Genomic DNA, 18,998 nt, shown 5'->3' with positions numbered 1-18,998 from the left:
TTAAGCAATTCGTTTGATAACGCTGAGCGTATGTTCCCAGATGAACTCGCAAGCTTCCGGCGTGTGCAATTCCGTCGCTTTCGCTGGTTTTCCGTTCCGATCGAACAAGTAGAAACCGGGTTTCACGTCTTCCCGCAGCAGAGCGTCCGACATGTACTCGCCACACTCCTCAATCGATCGACCTGCTAACGACTTCATCGGCACCAGCATCTTCCGAATGATCCAAGGCATTTCCGTTCCCCAATTAGATTTGACGATTCCGGGCGCCGAATGGATAAACGCCACATTACTATTGTCAGGATCCTGAGACAGAGCGTCCATCGCCAGATCGTTGTAAAAGCCGCAGGAATTCGCTGCATTCGATAGGCTGAAGCGCTTGATTAGTTCCGGATCCTCTCGATAATGTTCATATGGGCTGTGGACGCCACCGCTCAATACGGAAAGGACTCGTGGAGAAGGAGATCGACGAAGCAATGGGAGAAGATGCACGATGAAAGCCATACGGCTGTAGTAGTGAAGCGACATCTTCTGATCGATTCCCTCGCTTGTCTCCGTTCGTCCGGCAACGGTGGCGATTCCCTGCGTCAGCACGAGGACATCCAGGCGAGCATTACTGCTGCTCAACTGCGTCCTGGCAAAGTCTCGAACATTGCCCAGCAGCTGCACATCGCATTGCACGAAATCGTGAACAGGAGAAGGCGTATGATGCGCTGAGCATTGCTTCAAGAGGTCGACAACGGCACGACCGCGTTCTTGATTGCGCCCAACGATGGTAACGTCCAGAGCTGCTGTAGCCAAGCGCATCGCGATCCCTTGACCAATACCAGAAGTCCCTCCCACTACAATCGCTCGACGTCCTGGGTACCGAACGGAAGCATTCAGGATCACCATTTCCACACACACAGACACAAGAGAGAGATGAAATGAAGCCTAGCTACGTGTTCGACAAGAAAACTCCGCGGACCAAGTGAATTAAAAGTGTTGCAATTTCTGCCTTTAGGGTTTTATATTGTGGCCTGCCCATAAATGCTTAGTCCCTCCTCACATTTTTGGAGGATGACCAATCAAGGATGAATCTCCACCGTCCAATTCATCCTAACAAATACCTCCAGTTTTTAACTAAAGTAACCCAATCGAATCGTAAAACAAAGTTAAAACTTTACAAAACTTCATTTTTAAAATTTAAAAAACTTTACAAAACTTCAAAAATACACATCTTACTTTAACCTATTAACCACGGACACAAAAAAAAAACGGAGAGGACACGTGGCAACTTGGAGAAGAAGAGCTTGCCACGTGTCACAAAGAAGGATCTCTTGGATGGAGGCTTGGAGGGGGGAGGACGTGGAAAGACATGAGACAGGCTTTGGGGAGGAGGTGGAAAGACAAGAGGTAGCTTTAGGGGCAAGGAGGAGATAGAAGGTCAATGGAATGGAGGAGATGGAAGGTCACCTTCGGGAGGAAGGAGGAGATGGAAGGTTAATGGAATGAAAGGAGGAGATGAAAGGTCTCAAAGCCATGGGTTAAGACTTAGCCAAAATTTAAGAATCAAAGATCCACCTTCAAATGGGGAGTGGTTGAGGATGGTCATGCATCGTTGCCCGTGCAAAGCACGGGTTCAGTACTCGTACACTTAAAACACAAGATAAAACTTCATCAAATTCACAATACAAATCCCAAAACCCATTGCGTTCTACCTCAACATATTCAACATAAAACTTCATCAAATTCACAAAACCCGTGCCTTTTTGCTAAGATCATGTGTAGTATCTCTTCTTATCAGTATAACATCAAAAATGTTAAAGCAGTTCTAGTGCAGAATCAAAACCTAAATATCATCCTCCTATCGATCAATCCTTCTTAGAAGATGATACACCACAAATTAAATTAACAACACAATTCTTAAAGATAGGCTACTAAACAATCATAGTTACTGCGGAACGGCGTTCCGCCATCCTGGAACGCCGGAACGCCGGTCCGGAGCTGCACGCGTGCCCGGAATGTGCGAAACGGGACCGGAACGCGCGAAACAGCCGGAACGTTCCGGAACGTTCCGGAACGTAGGGCGGAACGCCCGTTCCGGGCGTTTCGGCCTATGTGCTCCTGCGCGACGGCGGCGGCGGCAGTTAGATAAGCCGCTGCATCTTTTTTGGCTCATTTGCTGCCTTCCTCCTTTGCTGTCCCGTTGGCTGCTCCCTACCTTGGCTGCCCCTTTGGCTGCTCCCTACCTTGGCTGGCCGCTGCCCCCTTGGCTGCTCCCTACCTTGAGGCTTGGCAGCTGGCTGCCCCCTTGGCTGCTGCCCCTTGGCTCAGTGGCTGCCCCCTTGGCTGCCCCTTGGCTTCCCCTTTGGCTGCCCCTTGGCTGCCCCAGGGCCCAGGGCCCACACTCTCCCTACCTTGGCTGCCCCCTTCCCTTGCTTGGTTGGCACTTGACTCTTGAGCAGGTAAAATTTAAAATTTGACGCAATGAACATTGGAATTTGGATATTCTAGTTTGCTGCATTTTTTTCCAGTTAGTGGACACTTTACTTATGTCTCATGCAAGGGCATTTTGATTGTTTTTTTTATTTTCAGCCATTTATCAATTTCAATGGCACCTCCTCGTGGCATAGATGCAGAAAACAGATCTCCTTGGTGGAATGAGGTGGATCTTGTGTCCAGATATGATAATGCAAGAGGAGGAGGGTCACGCAAGTGGAAATGCCACTTTTGTGGTTCCATTAAGAGTGGAGGCACGGATCGTGTGCGAGCCCATTTGTTGGGGGTTAGAGGCAAAGGCATTTCTGTTTGCCCTACAGTGTCAGGAGCAGATATCATACGATTGCAGGCACTTGCAGATAGACTTGATGCAGCAGGGAGTCGGCCCTCTATTCTTGATCCTCGAGGTACATCATCATCAGCTGCACCTACAGGCGCGGCATCTTCAGCGAGTGCATCTACTCCATTATTTGGGGCTGCTCCACAGCCATCCGTGCATGGAACAAATGCGCCCCAAACGCAGGCTTCACGAGGTCGAGTGCAGGCTAGTCTTGTGGCATCATGGCACCCTGGGAGGAGGGCACAAGTAGATGCAGCAGTGGCACGGTTTTTTTATGCTGCAGATGTTCCTTTGGTAAAGGCCCGCAACCCATACTTTGCAGATATGGTGAAGGAGATTGCTTCTTTCGGACCTGGCTATGCTCCACCCTCATCCGAGGCATTGCGCACTACACTTCTAGCCACAGAGAGGACGGCCATAGAGGATGCCTTGGGATGTATGGCGTAGATGTGGCGTCACTATCATGGGTGATGGTTGGAGTGACAGTAGGAGCCGCTCCATTCAGGGTATCCTTGCATACTCCAGAGGATGTAGCTTTTTTATTAAAGCTATTGACAATTCAGAGGCGGGCAAAACTGCAGAGAGATTGGCAAATATTTGGAGTGAAGCCATTGATTATGTGGGTCCCAATAATGTCATCCAGTTTGTTTCTGATGGAGAGAACTCAAACAGGCAGCAGGGAGGATCATTGAGGATAGGTACCCACATATTTGCTTTACTCCTTGCATGTCACATGGGCTCAACAATCTCCTCAAAGATATTGGTAAGATGCAGTGGGTGGAGCCTTTTATTGAAATGGGCAATCACATTGTTTCATTTATCACTCGCCACCACTACATTTTGGCTGTATTTCGACAGAGATCCCCAAAGGATCTCTTAAAGTATTCAGAAACACGCTTTGCATATAATTTCATTATGCTAAAGCGTCTTTTTGAAGTGAAGAATCATTTGAGGCAGCTTGTAGTTTGTGAGGAGTGGGATGCATGGCGAGAGCGCACCTCAGTGGCAGGTATTCGATGCAGGTCCATAGTTCTTGATGACACTTTTTGGGACACTATTGAGGCATTGTTGCAGGTTGTGCGGCCAATCATTCTTATGTTGAGGCTTCTTGATGGAGATGAGCCTTGCATTGGCAAGGTGTACGAGGGGATGGACAGGATGATTGAGAGAATCCTATCTCTAGAGTCTCTACAGACTTTGGATGGGGGTAGGAGACAGGAGCTATCTCGTCTTGCGACAGGCAGGTGGACAGAGTATCACTCTGCATTAGAGGCTGCTGCATTTGTGGTGGATCCAGAATTTCAAGGTAAAGGACAAGAGACAGATGCAGAGGTTGTGCAGGGTTGGGAGGATATCTTGAGGAGGCTTGTACCCGATGGAGATGATAGGAGGAGGGTTCGTGAAGACCTTTCCTTTTATCGACAAAAGAGAGGCCTCTTCGGTTTGCAAGATGCACAAAATGATAGGTTCAAGATATCCAGTGCACGGTGGTGGGAGGATTATGGGGCAGATACACCATTGCTGCAAAGATTGGCCATTCGAGTGCTTAGCCAGGGTGCTAGCTCCTCGCCCTGTGAGCGCTTATGGAGCAGTTTTGGGAACATTGCAAGCAAGAAGAGGAACAGGCTTGGTGTCCAGAAGGCAAATGACCTTGTATTTGTTAATGCAAACTTGCGTTTGCTTAACAAGTTCAGGGCTGAGTGTACTCCAGAGCCATTTATTGGATTTTCCCTTGATCTTGATGACAATGATGGTGAGGATCAGCCAAAGGGAGAGGATGATGTGGAGCTAGCATCAGGATGACCAAATTGAGGGACAGCCTGGACAGGAGGATGAGATCCCACTTGCTGATGACTAGTCTTTGACTCACCAGTTACCTTGGCCCTTGAGGCTAGTTTTGTACTTGTCATACTTGATACTTTTGTCGTATGTACATTGTACTCAGCAGCCAGCTTTTTGTATTTTCAGCTATTATATATCCTCATGCAATGTACTTTCTTTTCAGTTTCATGTTTTGTCATTTTATGTCATATGCTGACATGTCATATGACGTGGCGTTCCCCGACGTTCCCGATCCGCTCCCGCTCCCGTTCCCGCTCCCGTTCTAGCATCCGACGTTCCCGGAACGTTCCCGTTCCACGGTAACTATGTAAACAATAGACCACCCCACAAAGCACTTCTTCATCGCCAAAGCCTTTGCACCCTGAGGCCACAACTCCTCAATAAACTTCATATTCAAATTTTGACAAGGTCAAACACCTCTAGAGCCTTAGTGAGACCTTCATCAGTCGTCACTGTAAGTACATTCAACAAACAAACATTGGCATCTCCAACAAAATCCATTGCCTTCTGCATAACATCAATGACTGCAACAACAACACTCATACTATTCTTGAAGTCACAAATGTTGGTACATTCTCCAGCATCATTGCTCACACTCAAGCCTCCAAGATGCAAGCTCGAAAAATCTAGGAGATGAAAGACCAATACTCAATCCAACCTCAACCGCTCAACACAATCCCCTCTTTGAGCCACAACACTCAAACCAAATAAATCATGTAACAAAGCCAAACAAAACAAAAAACGAGCACACATACCTATGCAGAACTAGTAGAATCCCCTTCCAATCCAAAAACTCCGCCATACCCACTCTCTGACACATAAACACCATCCACCTTTCTTGCATACTCCCACACAGTTTGCTTCAAAACGTCTCCACACCCCCTCACATTTTCAGCCTCGTCATAAGGATTTGACAACAACTACCTGAACTTGCAAATCACACGTACGATCATACAGCTAAAAAGCATCAATAGTCTTATGACCAGTTCCAACCATTCCTACCTCAACTGGCACATTACACCATCATATGACTCACAGTAGGACTTTGAAGATTCCTGTTATTACAAAACATACGATGCCTCGAAGCCCATATGATTCTTGTTATAACAAACCTACAACACTAAAGAACCTTAACAATACACAACATTCACCAACAAAGCCAACAATCTAAAACACAAATCGACAGATTGAAACACACCAAACCACAAGGATGTATCGACCCTGTGACCGACTGGCAAACCGACTCACAGGTGGGGCATCAACCCTATACTTCCGACAAGGATTACTCTAGAGATGGCTAGAGGGATTTCTACCACAGGGGATCAATGTAGACCAGCCACAAGAAAGCTCAATCATCAAGGACCAAAATGTGGATGGTGCCGGTTCTACGACGAGTAGAAAAAACCTAGCATCTTTCGTACCTCACAAGGTTTGGTCAATTCCTATCTTATAAGGGGGACGATTGAGTGGTTTTGTTGGTGCCTTGGGATTTTGAAACTCCGGAGCATTCATGATGTGGGCCAACGATTGAACCATAATTCCATACTGGACACGATTGTTTGTGAACGATGCAAAAAAGTATCTGTACGTATTGGAGGTGATGATGAAGACATCCTCGACTTGTTCCTGAAAGCTTCTGTAGAGGAGCTGATGGAGCGGTTCTTCGATGGAGTGGGCTTCGGACCATGGTGTGTCATTGAAAGGGGGAGTTGAAGTATAGGGTTAATGTCCCACTTATAAGCTCCCAAATGAGGAGATTAAAGGGATTGGACACCTGCATTCAGTTGTGGGTAGATCCATTATTAGGGGGACAAACTGAGGCCACCATAAGCTGGTTGCCACAAGGGCGGTGCATGCCTTGGTCCACAAAGGGAGCACAAGACTATCAAGAGGGAGTAGCATGTAGAGCTCAACCAGAAGCAGCCATTGAAGCATAAAGGAGAGGCACACAACAGTTTGGAAGAGACCTAAGATCGATGCACGCAACCACTAAAGCCTTAGGTGGTATCCTACTCAGCAAAACTACTGCAGGTGTAGGTATATTTTGGGAAGCTTGTTTTGTATGGTTTTCTACAGCTATCATTAGCTATACATATTTGTATTCTCTCTCTCTCTCTCTGTGAGGTCTCCTGAAGACGTTAATTCGTGCTCCTCTCTCCGCTCCTGCTGCCCCGCCCGCCTCCTGCTACTCTGCCCGCGCCCGCCTGCAGCTCCCCACTCTGCTGCCCCGCCTCCTGCTCCCCGCTCTGCTGCTCCGTGCAGCTCTCCTCACAACTCCACCGCCCTTTGCAGCTCCCCTGACCGATGCAGCTCCTCCTTCGCCCGCTGCAGCTCTGCCCTGTAGCCCCTCCGCCTGGCTGCCACTCTGCCCTCGCAGCCCCTCCACTCCACTGCTACCCCACCCCCTCCTCCTGCTGTTTTGCCCCTCCCTGTGCCTGCCTCCCGCTCGGGGCTGCTCCGCCCCTACTCCCTCCTTGGTGTTGCTCAACCCCGCCATCAACCCCCTTGTCTACGCTCCCACACACCGGCTCTCTTCCCCCTTCCCCGCCTGCAGCTGCGCTCCCTCCCGCCGGGTCTCTTCCCCCTCTGCAGCACCCCCCTTCCACGCTGCAATCCCTCCACCTCCCCTTCCAACTCTGCCTCCCCTCTGGTTGTTCCAGCTCCACCCCGCTCTTGCTCCTCCTCTGTACCTACAGCCCCCATAATGTGGGTGCCTCCCACCATGGGCCGGGGGCTCATACTCTCGCTTCCACTCCATCTCCCGCACTAGGACCTGTGCAAAAGGAATTGAAGTCAGTCCAAGAAAATGGGCAAAAGCAATAAAGAGACGGACAAATCCAAGAAAGACGACCCCAAAAAAAAAAAAACAGCAAACACAACTGAAACCCGAGGATGTGAACACACGCTACAATCGGAGTGGACTTGGGGTTGACAGCAAGGAAAAGGCGGGATCCACCTTAGCCTCAGTTTCAGCCTCATTCTCTATTTCTACTTCAGCCCCCGCTTCAGCTTTAGTTTCAGTTCTACTTTCAGCTCCCGCTACATCCTCATCTTCAGCTTCAGCCTCAGACTCAGCTACAGCCTCTACATCCCCAGCCAGTCAGTGCCATACCCCCCATGACAAATAGTGACATACCCATCACATCGGCCTCCTCCCGTTCCTCTGGGATATGGAGGTTGTCACAGTCCTCATCTGTCCCCTCCTCCCCCGTTACAGCTCTCGCACCGATTATGACATCTACTTCGGAGGTGACATACACTGCTCTGCATTACGCCTCGACCTTTCTCTCCCCTCTCCCTCTGAGTCAGCCTATGCTCCCACATCCCATTGGGATTGCCTCACCCATGCCACCATCATCTCCGTACCTCACCCAACTCACCCAGTTACCACCCAGCTTCCGGACTCATCCCCATGCTTTCATGTCACAGCCATTCCAGTTTCAGCTAGGACATGGGTGGGCTGACACACCAGAGGCCTGGGAGACCTTGCTCATGGAGGTACACAGTATCCGTGAGCGTGAGATGGAACTGACATGCTTAACAGAGAAGCAAGTCCGCTTCAACCAGGAGCAGAGCCGCATCAAACAAGAACAAGATCGCGCCATTCGGGAGCAGGCTAATCTCAGTCAGGGACTCAAACGGGATATCTTGCAGCTCTGGCAGGAGGTCAGCCATACACAGTCTCAGAGAGTACCCCAGTTGTTGAGGCACAGATTGCGAGCATGCAATCTGTAATTGAGGAGACCTCCAGATGGGTTGACGTGGCCAAATGGGAACCCTCAAGGGTAACCGTTTCGCCTACCCTCATGGAGCAGCAGTAGTAGAGAGCCAGCAAGGCTCTCAAAATCAAAGTACGTGGGATCCTACACACTGAGGCTACACCAATAGCATATGCGACTGCTTTCGTGGCTGCTACTTTGGGTGTGGTTGAGCACAGGATCGAGAGGGCATCGCAGGTGGGGAGAGACCCCAACCGAGAGCAACCCCTGATCATACGGTTCCATGACGTTCAGGCACGACTTGCAGCTTTACGGCGCGCAGGTCAGTCCTACAAGATTAGCCAGTGATCTCCATTGATGAGGACCTCACCCATGTACAAGTTGAGGAGAGGCACTCTTTGTTGCAGCAGCGGGATCAGGCTCGGAAGGAGGGGAAGTGGGCAGTGGTACGAGAGGGACGACTTCTTACAGGTGGTGCAGGGTCTATGAGACTCAGATATCTGAGACCCTATCTTGCATCATTTGGAATTGTAATGGTACCTTATGGTCAGAACTAGGGAACTTCTCGTAATCCTATACAGGTCACGACATAGTCTTTTACACAGAGACACATCAGAGTCCAAAGTGTCCACTACCAATAGTCAGCAGGCACACATGGGAGCCTGCCTGTAGAGATGAGACGAGGGATACAGGGGGAGTTCGAGGGCAGGTGGAGTAGCAATCCTTTACAAATCCACACTTTTGGAGACCATTTCAATAGAGCAAACAGATGCACATTCTAGGTTTCTTTGGATCCGCATCCGACACTTGGACAGCCGAGATTTGTTTGTTGCAGTATGCCACTTCCCCCCTGAGACCTCCCACTTTGCTAGAGATATTTGAGATGAGGATGAGACATCTCCATGTGCAGCTCTTTATCAGCCCATTGTTGACTTTTCTAGCCGCGGAGAAGTCCTCCTAGTTGGAGACTTCAATGCGAGGGCAGGTGCCCGTCGGGTACCACTACTTGACTTCAGGAATGATTCCACTCTACTATCAAACATTGACCTTGAGGATGCAGGTATGCTACGAGTCTTGGCTGAGAGAGGAGGTTCAATCACATCTTATGGGCAGGCCCTATTAGATCTCGACAAGATGCATGATCTCATTATTTATAATGGTCTTGACAAATGGCCCGCCTAAGGTGGTTTCACATGCTTTCCACATGGGGGAGGCTCCAACATTATTGATTACATCATGGGATCCCCTGCCTTCACATCTCGCATCACTGATTTTACTGTAGCACCTCTCCCTCCAGAGGCTGATCATACCTATCTTTTCTTTAGCATTTCCACTCCCCGTTACACAGTACCCTCCACCCCACTGAGTTCTTACTCCACCTATCATGATATACGCTTCGACCGTGATCACTCACCTACTGGCCATCTATACATACTTCTCGCTTATATTGAATTCATACCCCTATTAGAGGATCGTGCTACCCTAGTCACCCGCTCACTACACGAGGTTGCCCTTCATGCTTTCCCTCACCCCGCCCGCTCCATCCGCCCACCGCCCCCTGGGACCGTACCCTATAATAGCTGGTATGATGATGAGTGTAAGGCTTTATGCCGTCAGCTCAGATTCGAAACCAAAAACAGTCTTCTGAGCGAACCAAAGACGCTACGCGAGTATCGTCGACTGATACGTAGAAAGAAACTAGACTTCGTTCACCGGAAAAGAAACTAGACTTCGTTCACCGGAACGAGGAGGAACTACTGAACATTTTGTTTAGTAGCAACTAGGTAACAACTCTAAGGACTTTTGGCGGAGATTTCTAGAGGGACAGTCCCCCCTTGGTCCCCCTCACCACTCACTGACACTCAGGTCTGGTATGATTACGCACGCACACTTTATGACATTCCAAATCAGCTAGTCCCTAACCTCACATATGCCACGTCCCACATCTTGCACCCTCTTCACTAGGGGGTGGATAAAGGATGCCATAGTGAAACTTCATAATGGCCGAGCGAAGGATCATGAGGGGCTATGCACTGAGTTCATTGCATATGGGATTAACCTCCTAGCTTCGATCTTAGCAAAGCTCTTTAATGAAGCTGTTTGTTTGAGGTTTCCACGCATCTGGACCATTAACACTATCTCACCCATCCACAAGGCAGGGGATCCCATGAGCCTGGAGAATTATAGGACCATTATGATTAGTCATGTCATGCCTAAGATTTATGCATCAGTGCTTGATTACGAGGTCAACAAATTTGCGGAGTGTCGAGGACTTAAAGCAGCAGGACAGGCCGGATTCTGGTGTGATCATGTAAGCATGGACCACATTCTCACACTCAGGTGTATCACCGGGGAGGCGAGGGCACGGAAGCAGAGGGTTTACTGTTGCTTTGGATTTCTGCAAGGCATTTGACATGGTTCCAAGAGCTTGCCTCATACAGGGCCTATAGGATTTGGGTTATGACCAGGAGATCATTTGGGCTGTCATGGCACTTTACGAGAGAGTTTCAGGCAGAGTCCGGGCAAGATCTGGGTGGATAGACGAGATCATGAGTACTATTGAGGTCAAACAAGGGTGTCCATTATCATCTACCTTGTTTGGCCTCTACATTGACGAGCTTGAGACAATGATGCAGACACAAGAGGGAGTTGGTTGCTCTCTTGTGGGCACGTTTATTCGGATATTGCTTCAATCCTCAGCAGAGAGGCTCCAGAGACACCTTGACGCACTACAGTCCTTTTGTGAGTCTCATGATTTGAAGGTAACCTGGGTAAAACCAAGGTTATGATCTTCAGTACATCTTGAGCCGTCATGCGCTAGGAGCACTTTACATTTGATGGGTCACCTGTTGAGATAGTTTCATCATACACTTGGGATTGTCTTTTCCGGACCCATCTTCACTATGAGACCCGCGATGCTGGCACGCTTGGGCAATGGATATGCTTCATTGGCCAGACTAGAGAGGCAGTGCTTTCGCTCGCACTTTCCGGATCCACGGACCAAGGGGTTGCTTTTTGACTCCTTGGTCCACCCAACGGGGAAGTATGGCAGTCCATGTTGGGGGCCACATTTGTCGGATACAGAGTGGGCTCATGTGGAGCGGCTACAGGTTCTCATGTTATCATGGATGATTCGTGGTAAGCCATCCGTTCCTCAACAGATCATTCAGGCTGAGTTTGGGTCATCCCCATTATAGCTAGATGCTGCATTTCAGTTCATCACATATCTATACCAAGTCAGAGAGTATGGGGATTACACCTCTTGGTGTAGCAGGCTACCATGGCTAGCACCGTCCTCTTCTATGGCACTTTCAACAGGAGGGGACCAGAGATGCTGGTATGCGCGCACGGAGAGATGGTTTGAGTGACTGGGGCTGTGCTTGAGGGCTGACCATAGGCTGAAAAACTGATCCTCCACCAAAATAACCCTGTTGCACACGGGGTGCAATAACTCCTTGCTGTCCGGAACTGCATAGGCTGAATCAGTCTATAAACTTTCTTCAGTCTCTAACCTTATCCTTTCTCGACAGACTATAGTCGGTCACAAATCTGGCCGACCCTACCTCTGGACGGGCCAGCCTGTCCTTACTGCCTATAAATAGGCCCTGCTGGTGCTGGTGCAGTCTCAAGTGAACTGCTGCTGCTGTTCTATGTGGACTGCTGCAAGGCATTCATATGTGAACTGCTATTGGTGCTGTGCTGCAGCACGAGTGGCTGTCCTGGGGAGCCCTAGATGACCAGGGCTGTAGAAGTCTATGACAGAAATTAGGCACGTGCCAAAGCCAGCTTCTCCATAAATCCATCTTTCTATGCTTGATTAGATGGTTCTGTGACACAATCCCAATCGAAAACACACTCTTCCTCTCTATTTTGAGGGAAGAGCTTCTAGCTTGTTTTACATAGTTTTGACTTGGGAGTGTCATGCTTCCCCCTACACTTCCACCAACCTGAGTCCAACTCAGCTTTGCCTCCTTCATACTTGTGCTTTTGCAACAATTGCCTTTCTCTTGCTTAAAGCGCATCTGCATAGACTTTAGATATTAAAACATGAGCTGCAGCATCCTTTTTTCCCGCACGTTCAAAGGCATGCATTCCAAGCTCCACTTTTGACATGAACCCAACAACGGAGTCCACACACCACAATATGAGGTTGGAAAGGCACATTCTCCAGTAAGAACAACAAGGAACATGGTCCCATCAGGCTTTATGCCATCTCCTCTCATTCTCTTAGGCATATGGAAAACAATTTTACTTTTCCCTAGCAGCGCATATCCTGCAATAAGTATTTGCAGCTCGTCAAACACTTCCTGTGCTTTTGCAAGCAAGCCACATTTGATATACATGTTGATAAAGGTATTGCTGACAAAAGGAAGTCTTGAGTACAGCCACAAACATGTATTTGCTAGGATGTACAGGGTCCTCTTGCATTTTCTGGTACAGGTTAAGGGCAAGCTGTGGATTGCCGCATTCAATATAACCCATGATGAGAGAAGTTCAAGAATACTCATTTCGATCTATCCAACCTAAAAAAAACCTGCTGAGCATCGTAAATGCTTCTAAATCCACCAACATTGGAACAAGGTAGTTGCCAAGAGATCTAGGGCCTCCAGCCCACTTTTGCACATGTAGGCAAGCAGGCGCTTAGCGTACACAAGACTTTTCTTTTCTCTGCACTTCTGCAAGATTCATATAAAGTTCTCAAGTGAGGGAGGCTGGGAAATTCATTTCAAGGAGCTAAGTAAGCTCAGCTCTTGCAGTCCTCGGGCAACACCAGACTTAAAGCTAGCCTTGCACTTCCTTCCAGACTCATAACTATGTCCTGGCTTCTTCCATGCTTGTTTTCTCAGTCTCATTGCCTCAACTTTCTTCCCTTCTGCATGTGAGCATTTGCATAGATGTTACATATCAAGACATAAGATGCAGAATCCTTCTCATCCAATTGCACTGCATGCTCAAAGGCAAGTTCCACATTACCCCACTTTCGACAAGCACCCAGCACTGTATGCCACACTACAAGATTAGGACGGAAAGGCACCTTCTTCACCATTTCTATCCCTTGTCTAATTGGCCTGCACAGCCAAGGAGATCAATCATGACAATGTGGTGCTCAATAGTTGAAGTGATCCCATAGTCCCTGCTCATGGCCTCAAAGTAACATTGGCCCTTATCCACTAGACCCGTGTGACTGCATACAGTAAGAACCTCCCTCTCATTCTCTCAAGCATATGGAAAACAATTTCACTTTCTCCATGCTGGGCATATTCTGTGATGAGGGCAGTCCATGAGACCTCATTCTTGTCAAACACCTCCCATGCTTCGGCAACAGAACTATATTTGGCATACATATCAACCAAGGCATCGCCAAAAAAAAAATATATTTCAAGCCCCTTTCTGGCTATCTCGACACGCATTTCCCTGCCTTTTTTCATGGCTCCTATGCTGACACAAGCTTTCAAGCTGCAAACAAGTTTGGCAGCATCTGGAGAGAGACCATCCAGTTGCATCTGTTTGAGACAATTCAGCACTTCCTTACCAAGCCCTTGCTTGGCATAGCCTGCAATTGGTGCATTCCACGAGACCAGGTCTCGAACTGGTAGCTTCTTTCCAGCCCCTTTCTGGGTATCTCAGTATGCATTTCTTGGCCTTTGTGCATGGCTCCTATGCTGCCACAGGCTTTCAAGCTGCTATCAAATGTGACAGCACTTGGTGTGAGACACTCAAGTTGCACCTGTTCAAGACAGTTTGGCACTTCCTTTCCAAGCCCCTTCCTGGAAGCACATGATTAACAAGATTAACATCACTGATGCCCAAACATTGCGGCTTCTCTCTTGAGAGGCAATGCATTCCACGAGATTATGTTTCGAACTGGCAGCTTGTCAAATGTTTTCCATGCTTCTGCAACCGACCACATTTGGCATACATATCCACCAGAATAAGATCCCTTTCCAGCCCCTTTCTCATGTATCTCTTGGCACTTGTCTCTGGCACTTATGCTACCACAAGCTTTCAAGCTGCAACAGCATTTGGAGAGAGGTCCTGTTGCATCTGTACGAGACAGTCCAGTCTAGGAGATCTCGTTTCGAACTGGTAGCTTGTGTGCTCCTTCAACAGAGTAGTACATCTTGTGTCATCATCCCCCATTGGTAATCACCAATAATCTGCACATGAACAGATCTGATGCGAACAGCATCCCACGTTCAGAAATCCTTGAGATAAGCCTAGTGGCAGAATGACAATCGTGAGAGACCCTCAGATTCTTGGTGACAAGGAGAGAGGTTCCAGGAGGTCTGCTGATAAGCCCAAAAGCTATGGCCAATTTCTCACAGTGATGACTATGCATGTGCGCATCCCAATCATGCAGGACCAATCTCTGTACACCCTGCTTCTTTCATCTGCATGTTCAACCTCTGTAACTCAGCATATATCTCATCTTTTTGTGGGTGGGTGTGATCGTCAGCAAGAAATCCATGAACCCCATCCCACACGCCAATTGAGCTATAGCCTGGCTGCTCTTTGAGATCCTGATCTCTCATCTTACTCATCATAACAGCTGCATCATCTGCCCTGCCCGCTGCAGTATAGATGTTACACAATGTTACATAGGCTGAGGACTTCTCTGGATTCAACTTAAGTACACGCCCTGCAGCACGTTCTCCTCGTTCTACATCAACTTGGTTTCTGCAGGCACCAAGCAAGGTTGTCCAAGTTACGACAGAAGGTTTGAAGGGCATATCTTTTATCAACTCCTCCGCCTCATCCAACCTCCCTGCCCTCCCAAGCAAATCAATCATACAATTATAGTGATCTGCATTGGGTGCAATGCCATAATCTTTAGTCATTGAATGAAAATATTGACAACCTTCAGCCACAAGACCCGTATGACTACATGCGGAAAGAACGCACACAAAAGTGACAGCATTTGGGGTCACACCCTCATGAATCATTTCCTTGAATAATTGGAGAGCAACTTTGCCATGCCCATTCTGTGCATAAATTGATATCATACCATTCCATGAGACCACATTTCGCTCAGGCATCTTGTTGAAAAAGCATCTTGCAGTCTCCAGGCCACTGGTTCCACACTTGCCATACATGTTGATGAGAGCATTCCCCACTACAACATCTGCCTCAACTAAACTACCCATGATGCGAGCATGAATCTCGCGACCTTCAGCAAGGGCTGCTTCACTCGCACATGCAGAAAAGATGTTGATGAATGTGACATTGTCCAGCTTGGGCATTGTGTCAAACAACCTTAGTGCGGCATCAAGGCCACCACACTTGCCATACATGTTAATAATAGCATTTCCAATCACAACATCTGTCGCGAATCCCCTGCTTACGATGCGTGCATGTAGCCGTTTACCGTCAAGTAGGACTCCTTGGCTGGTACAAGCGGAAACAACACTAACAAAAGTGATCTTGTCTGGCATTACACCCTCCTGCTGCATTTGGTCAAACAGCAAAAGAGCATCCTTACTCTCATCATGTTGAGCATACACTGTAACCATGGCATTCCAGGAGGCAACATCACGCTCAGGTATCTTGTCAAACACAATCCGAGCATTCTCAATGCTACCACACTTGCCATACATATGGACGAGAGCAGTCCCCAGAACAACATCTGACTCAAATTCACTGTCCCTGATGGATGCATGCATCTGCTTCCCTCGAGTTTCATTTCCCTGGCTGGCACAAGCATCAACACTGCTCACGTAGGTGACCTTGTTTGGCATTACACCTTCTTGTTGCATTTGCTCAAAGAATTGGAGGGAAGACTTGCCCTCCCCATTCTGGGAATATGCTGCAATAGAGGCATTCCATGTGATCAAATCTCTCTCGACCATTTTGTCGAACATCCTCCTTGCCTCCTTCAGATTTCCACACTTGCCATACATGCTGATAAGAGCATTCCCTACAACCACCTCTGGCTCCAATCCACTGTTCAGTATGCACTCATGCATCCTCTTGCCTTTGGCTAGGGATGCCTTGGAGGCACATGCAGCGAGGATATTGATGAAGGTGGTCTTGTCCCACTTAGGCATTTTGTCAAATACTCTTTCTGCATCCTCCACGCTGCCACATGTCCCATACATGGTGACCAGGGCATTGCCAACAACAACATCTGATTCAAACTCCATGCCCTCGATCTGAGAGTGTATCAATTGGCCTTCAGCAAGAGCAGCCTGACTGGTACATGCAGAAAGAATGCTAACTATTGTAGCCCTGTTTGGCTCTAGACCGTCACGCTGCATTAGTGTAAAGAGTCGAATAGCATCCTTTCGTAGCCCATGTTGAGCATACCCTGTTATTATGGCATTCCATGAGACCGCATCTCGCTCTATCATTTTGTCGAATATCTGTCGGGCATCCCTCAGGCTGCCACACTTGCTGTACATACTGACGAGGGCTGTCTCAATAATCATATCCGACTCAAACTCACTAGCAGCTATTCGCGTATGTATCTCTCTACCCTCTTCAAGAGCTGCCTTGTTCGCAAATACAGAGAGAATACTGACATAAATGAATTTATTGGGCATCATCCCTTCCTGTTGCATATGTTGAAACAATTGGAGCGCATCTTTGCCCTGGCCATGTCTGATGTATGCTTTAATCATAAAGTTCCACGAGAACAAATCCTTGCGACGCATACTATCAAAGAACGCACGTGCTTCTTCAACGGCTCCACAATTGCCATACATTTGCACGACAAGGTTTGCGAGGAACAAGTTTCGCTCAAGTTTTTGGTTTATCATGTGCTTATGTACGCGTTTTCCAGGTGAAAGAGCCTTCGCATTTCCACAGGAACGCAGCAGGGAAGCATAAGTGGAACAATCTGCCATGTTGCCTGGTCTGTCCAGTCGATCCAAAGTCTCTTTCCATGATGATTCCTCGTTAGATGAGGCGGATAATGTTTGAGTCTCTTTCCTTGATGACTCCTCTTTTCCAGTATTTTGAGAAGCGGGTTTAACATCGGGAAATTGTTTTCTAGCAAGCCTTCTACAGCGCATAGCGTCGCAAGATTACTGGACAGAAACTCCGGAGATTACAAATGGGCATACTGACAAGCAAATGCGTTAAGAAAGTCCGTCTTTGCTTGCGAATGCGGAACCCCAAGCAAATGCGGAACCCCTCAAGGCTTAGTACCTTTCGGAAGACTGACCGGTCTAAGACGGGCTAGAGACCCGCTCCGCCAGCTCTCAACATGGGATTTAAAAAGCACCTTGGTAATTTGAGAATAGTATCCAAAGTTGTGTTGCCACAAAGCCAAAGACTTCCTCACTTTCTTCTTGTTTGACATACCCGTATTTTGTGTACATGTCCACCTAAGTGGTTTCCTTAGAGAAATCAAACTCAAAGCCAATCTTTAAAACTTGAGTTATTTCCTAAACTTCCTTTAAACTTGCTTCCCCTTTCTATCATGCAACACTATAATGTTGGATGCCTTACCATGACATCCAAGCATATAAATCCAAAGCCAACACATCCTCATCTTGCTTGTTACAACCCATGATCATGCTAGACCAAAAAGACACATTGAGATAGACCAAGATTGCAGACAGATGCCTAATGGGAGTTGTCTAGACCTCCGATTCTTGTGAATGGTCCTCAGCTTGATCTCCAAAGGCTACACATGTAGCAAAATTTTAAATACCAAGACTCTACGGAAAGCACGTAGTCAACTTTTTCGAGGATCTTAAATTTGAAGGAAAGGAGTATGTAAAGAATGTGAAGGAAACTACCATGAAAAAAGTCACAAAAATGGTAGCTACAAATATGTTTTGCATTTTGTGTGTGTGTGTGACCACTATGCCTCAGTTCAACTTCCAAAAATATCAATTGTAGAAAACTTCCCTCTATTACAACCAGTATGAGCTCTTGCTTGTATGCATGATTTGCATAACTATAAATTGTGTAAGACGGGAGATGGATTGAGGATTCTACCCTTGGCCGCACACGGACGGAGCTCTTGTGAGCCTTTTCTAGGATCTTAAATTTGAAGGAAGGAAGAATCTAAATCAGATGGAAGAATGTGTAGTAGAAGGATTTGAAGCAACACACATTTTGAAACTACCATAGAAAAAGTCCCAAAAATGGTAGCTGCAAATCTCTCTCTCTCTCTCTCTCTCTCTCTCTCTCTCTCTCTCTCTCTCTCTCTCTCTCTCTCTCTCTCTCTCTCTCTCTCTCTCTCTCTCTCTCTCTCTCTCTCTCTCTCTCTCTCTCTCTCTCTCTCGGCAAGAAATGTCTTATGAGTGCTAGCAAAATTTGGGATAATTGTATTGAGCGTATTTGGGCAATAGCTGTCTCATATATATAGGTGTGTGTGTGTGCGCGCGCGCAGGTGCATGCAACTGAATGTTTGGGCATTCAATTGGATGCCTTACCATAACATTTAACCATACGAATCCAAAGCCAACATATCCTCCTCCTACTTATTACATCCAACATGGAAAAGGATTGGGACATAGTGGGAGAGCAAAAGGGAACGCCACTTGGGCATTATATCAATTCATTCACTATGTCATAGATCCATACTTCTCGTACACCTAGTAGTGAACCATGCTTGTTCATGCATGAATTGAAGCTAAGTGGTGAAGGTATTGTACATTACTGGGACT

General features: G+C 47.6%; 2 protein-coding genes and 1 pseudogene across 3 annotated transcripts; 1 reads left to right on the top strand and 2 right to left on the bottom strand.

Moving 5' to 3' along the window:
- On the bottom strand, positions 1 to 804 carry LOC147889193 (oxidoreductase AN1596-like). The gene has a single exon (XM_087392000.1). It carries the CDS (start codon positions 802 to 804, stop codon positions 1 to 3), a length of 804 nt encoding a protein of 267 aa, XP_087248126.1.
- A 1,786-nt stretch (positions 805 to 2,590) lies between these two features.
- LOC147889192 (uncharacterized) lies at positions 2,591 to 4,718 on the top strand (annotated as a pseudogene).
- A 9,722-nt stretch (positions 4,719 to 14,440) lies between these two features.
- LOC147889191 (putative pentatricopeptide repeat-containing protein At5g09950) lies at positions 14,441 to 17,488 on the bottom strand. 2 transcript variants are annotated; one of them, XM_087392046.1, is made up of 2 exons: positions 15,386 to 17,488; positions 14,911 to 15,057 (listed from the first exon to the last, which is right to left on the bottom strand). In XM_087392046.1, the coding sequence occupies exons 1-2, from the start codon at positions 17,388 to 17,390 to the stop codon at positions 15,041 to 15,043; spliced, it is 2,022 nt and encodes a 673-aa protein (XP_087248172.1). In that variant the 5' UTR covers positions 17,391 to 17,488; the 3' UTR covers positions 14,911 to 15,040. The 2 variants fall into 2 exon arrangements, with proteins under 2 accessions (XP_087248171.1, XP_087248172.1); XM_087392045.1 differs by having other exon boundaries at positions 14,441 to 17,488.
- Positions 17,489 to 18,998: the final 1,510 nt, after the last annotated feature.

Source organism: Dipteris shenzhenensis, chromosome 20 (genome assembly GCF_047967505.1).
Source record: "Dipteris shenzhenensis isolate YYH24624 ecotype China chromosome 20, Dip_SZ_1.0, whole genome shotgun sequence".
NCBI lineage: Eukaryota > Viridiplantae > Streptophyta > Polypodiopsida > Gleicheniales > Dipteridaceae > Dipteris > Dipteris shenzhenensis.
This window is presented reverse-complemented; position numbering and strand designations above follow the sequence as displayed.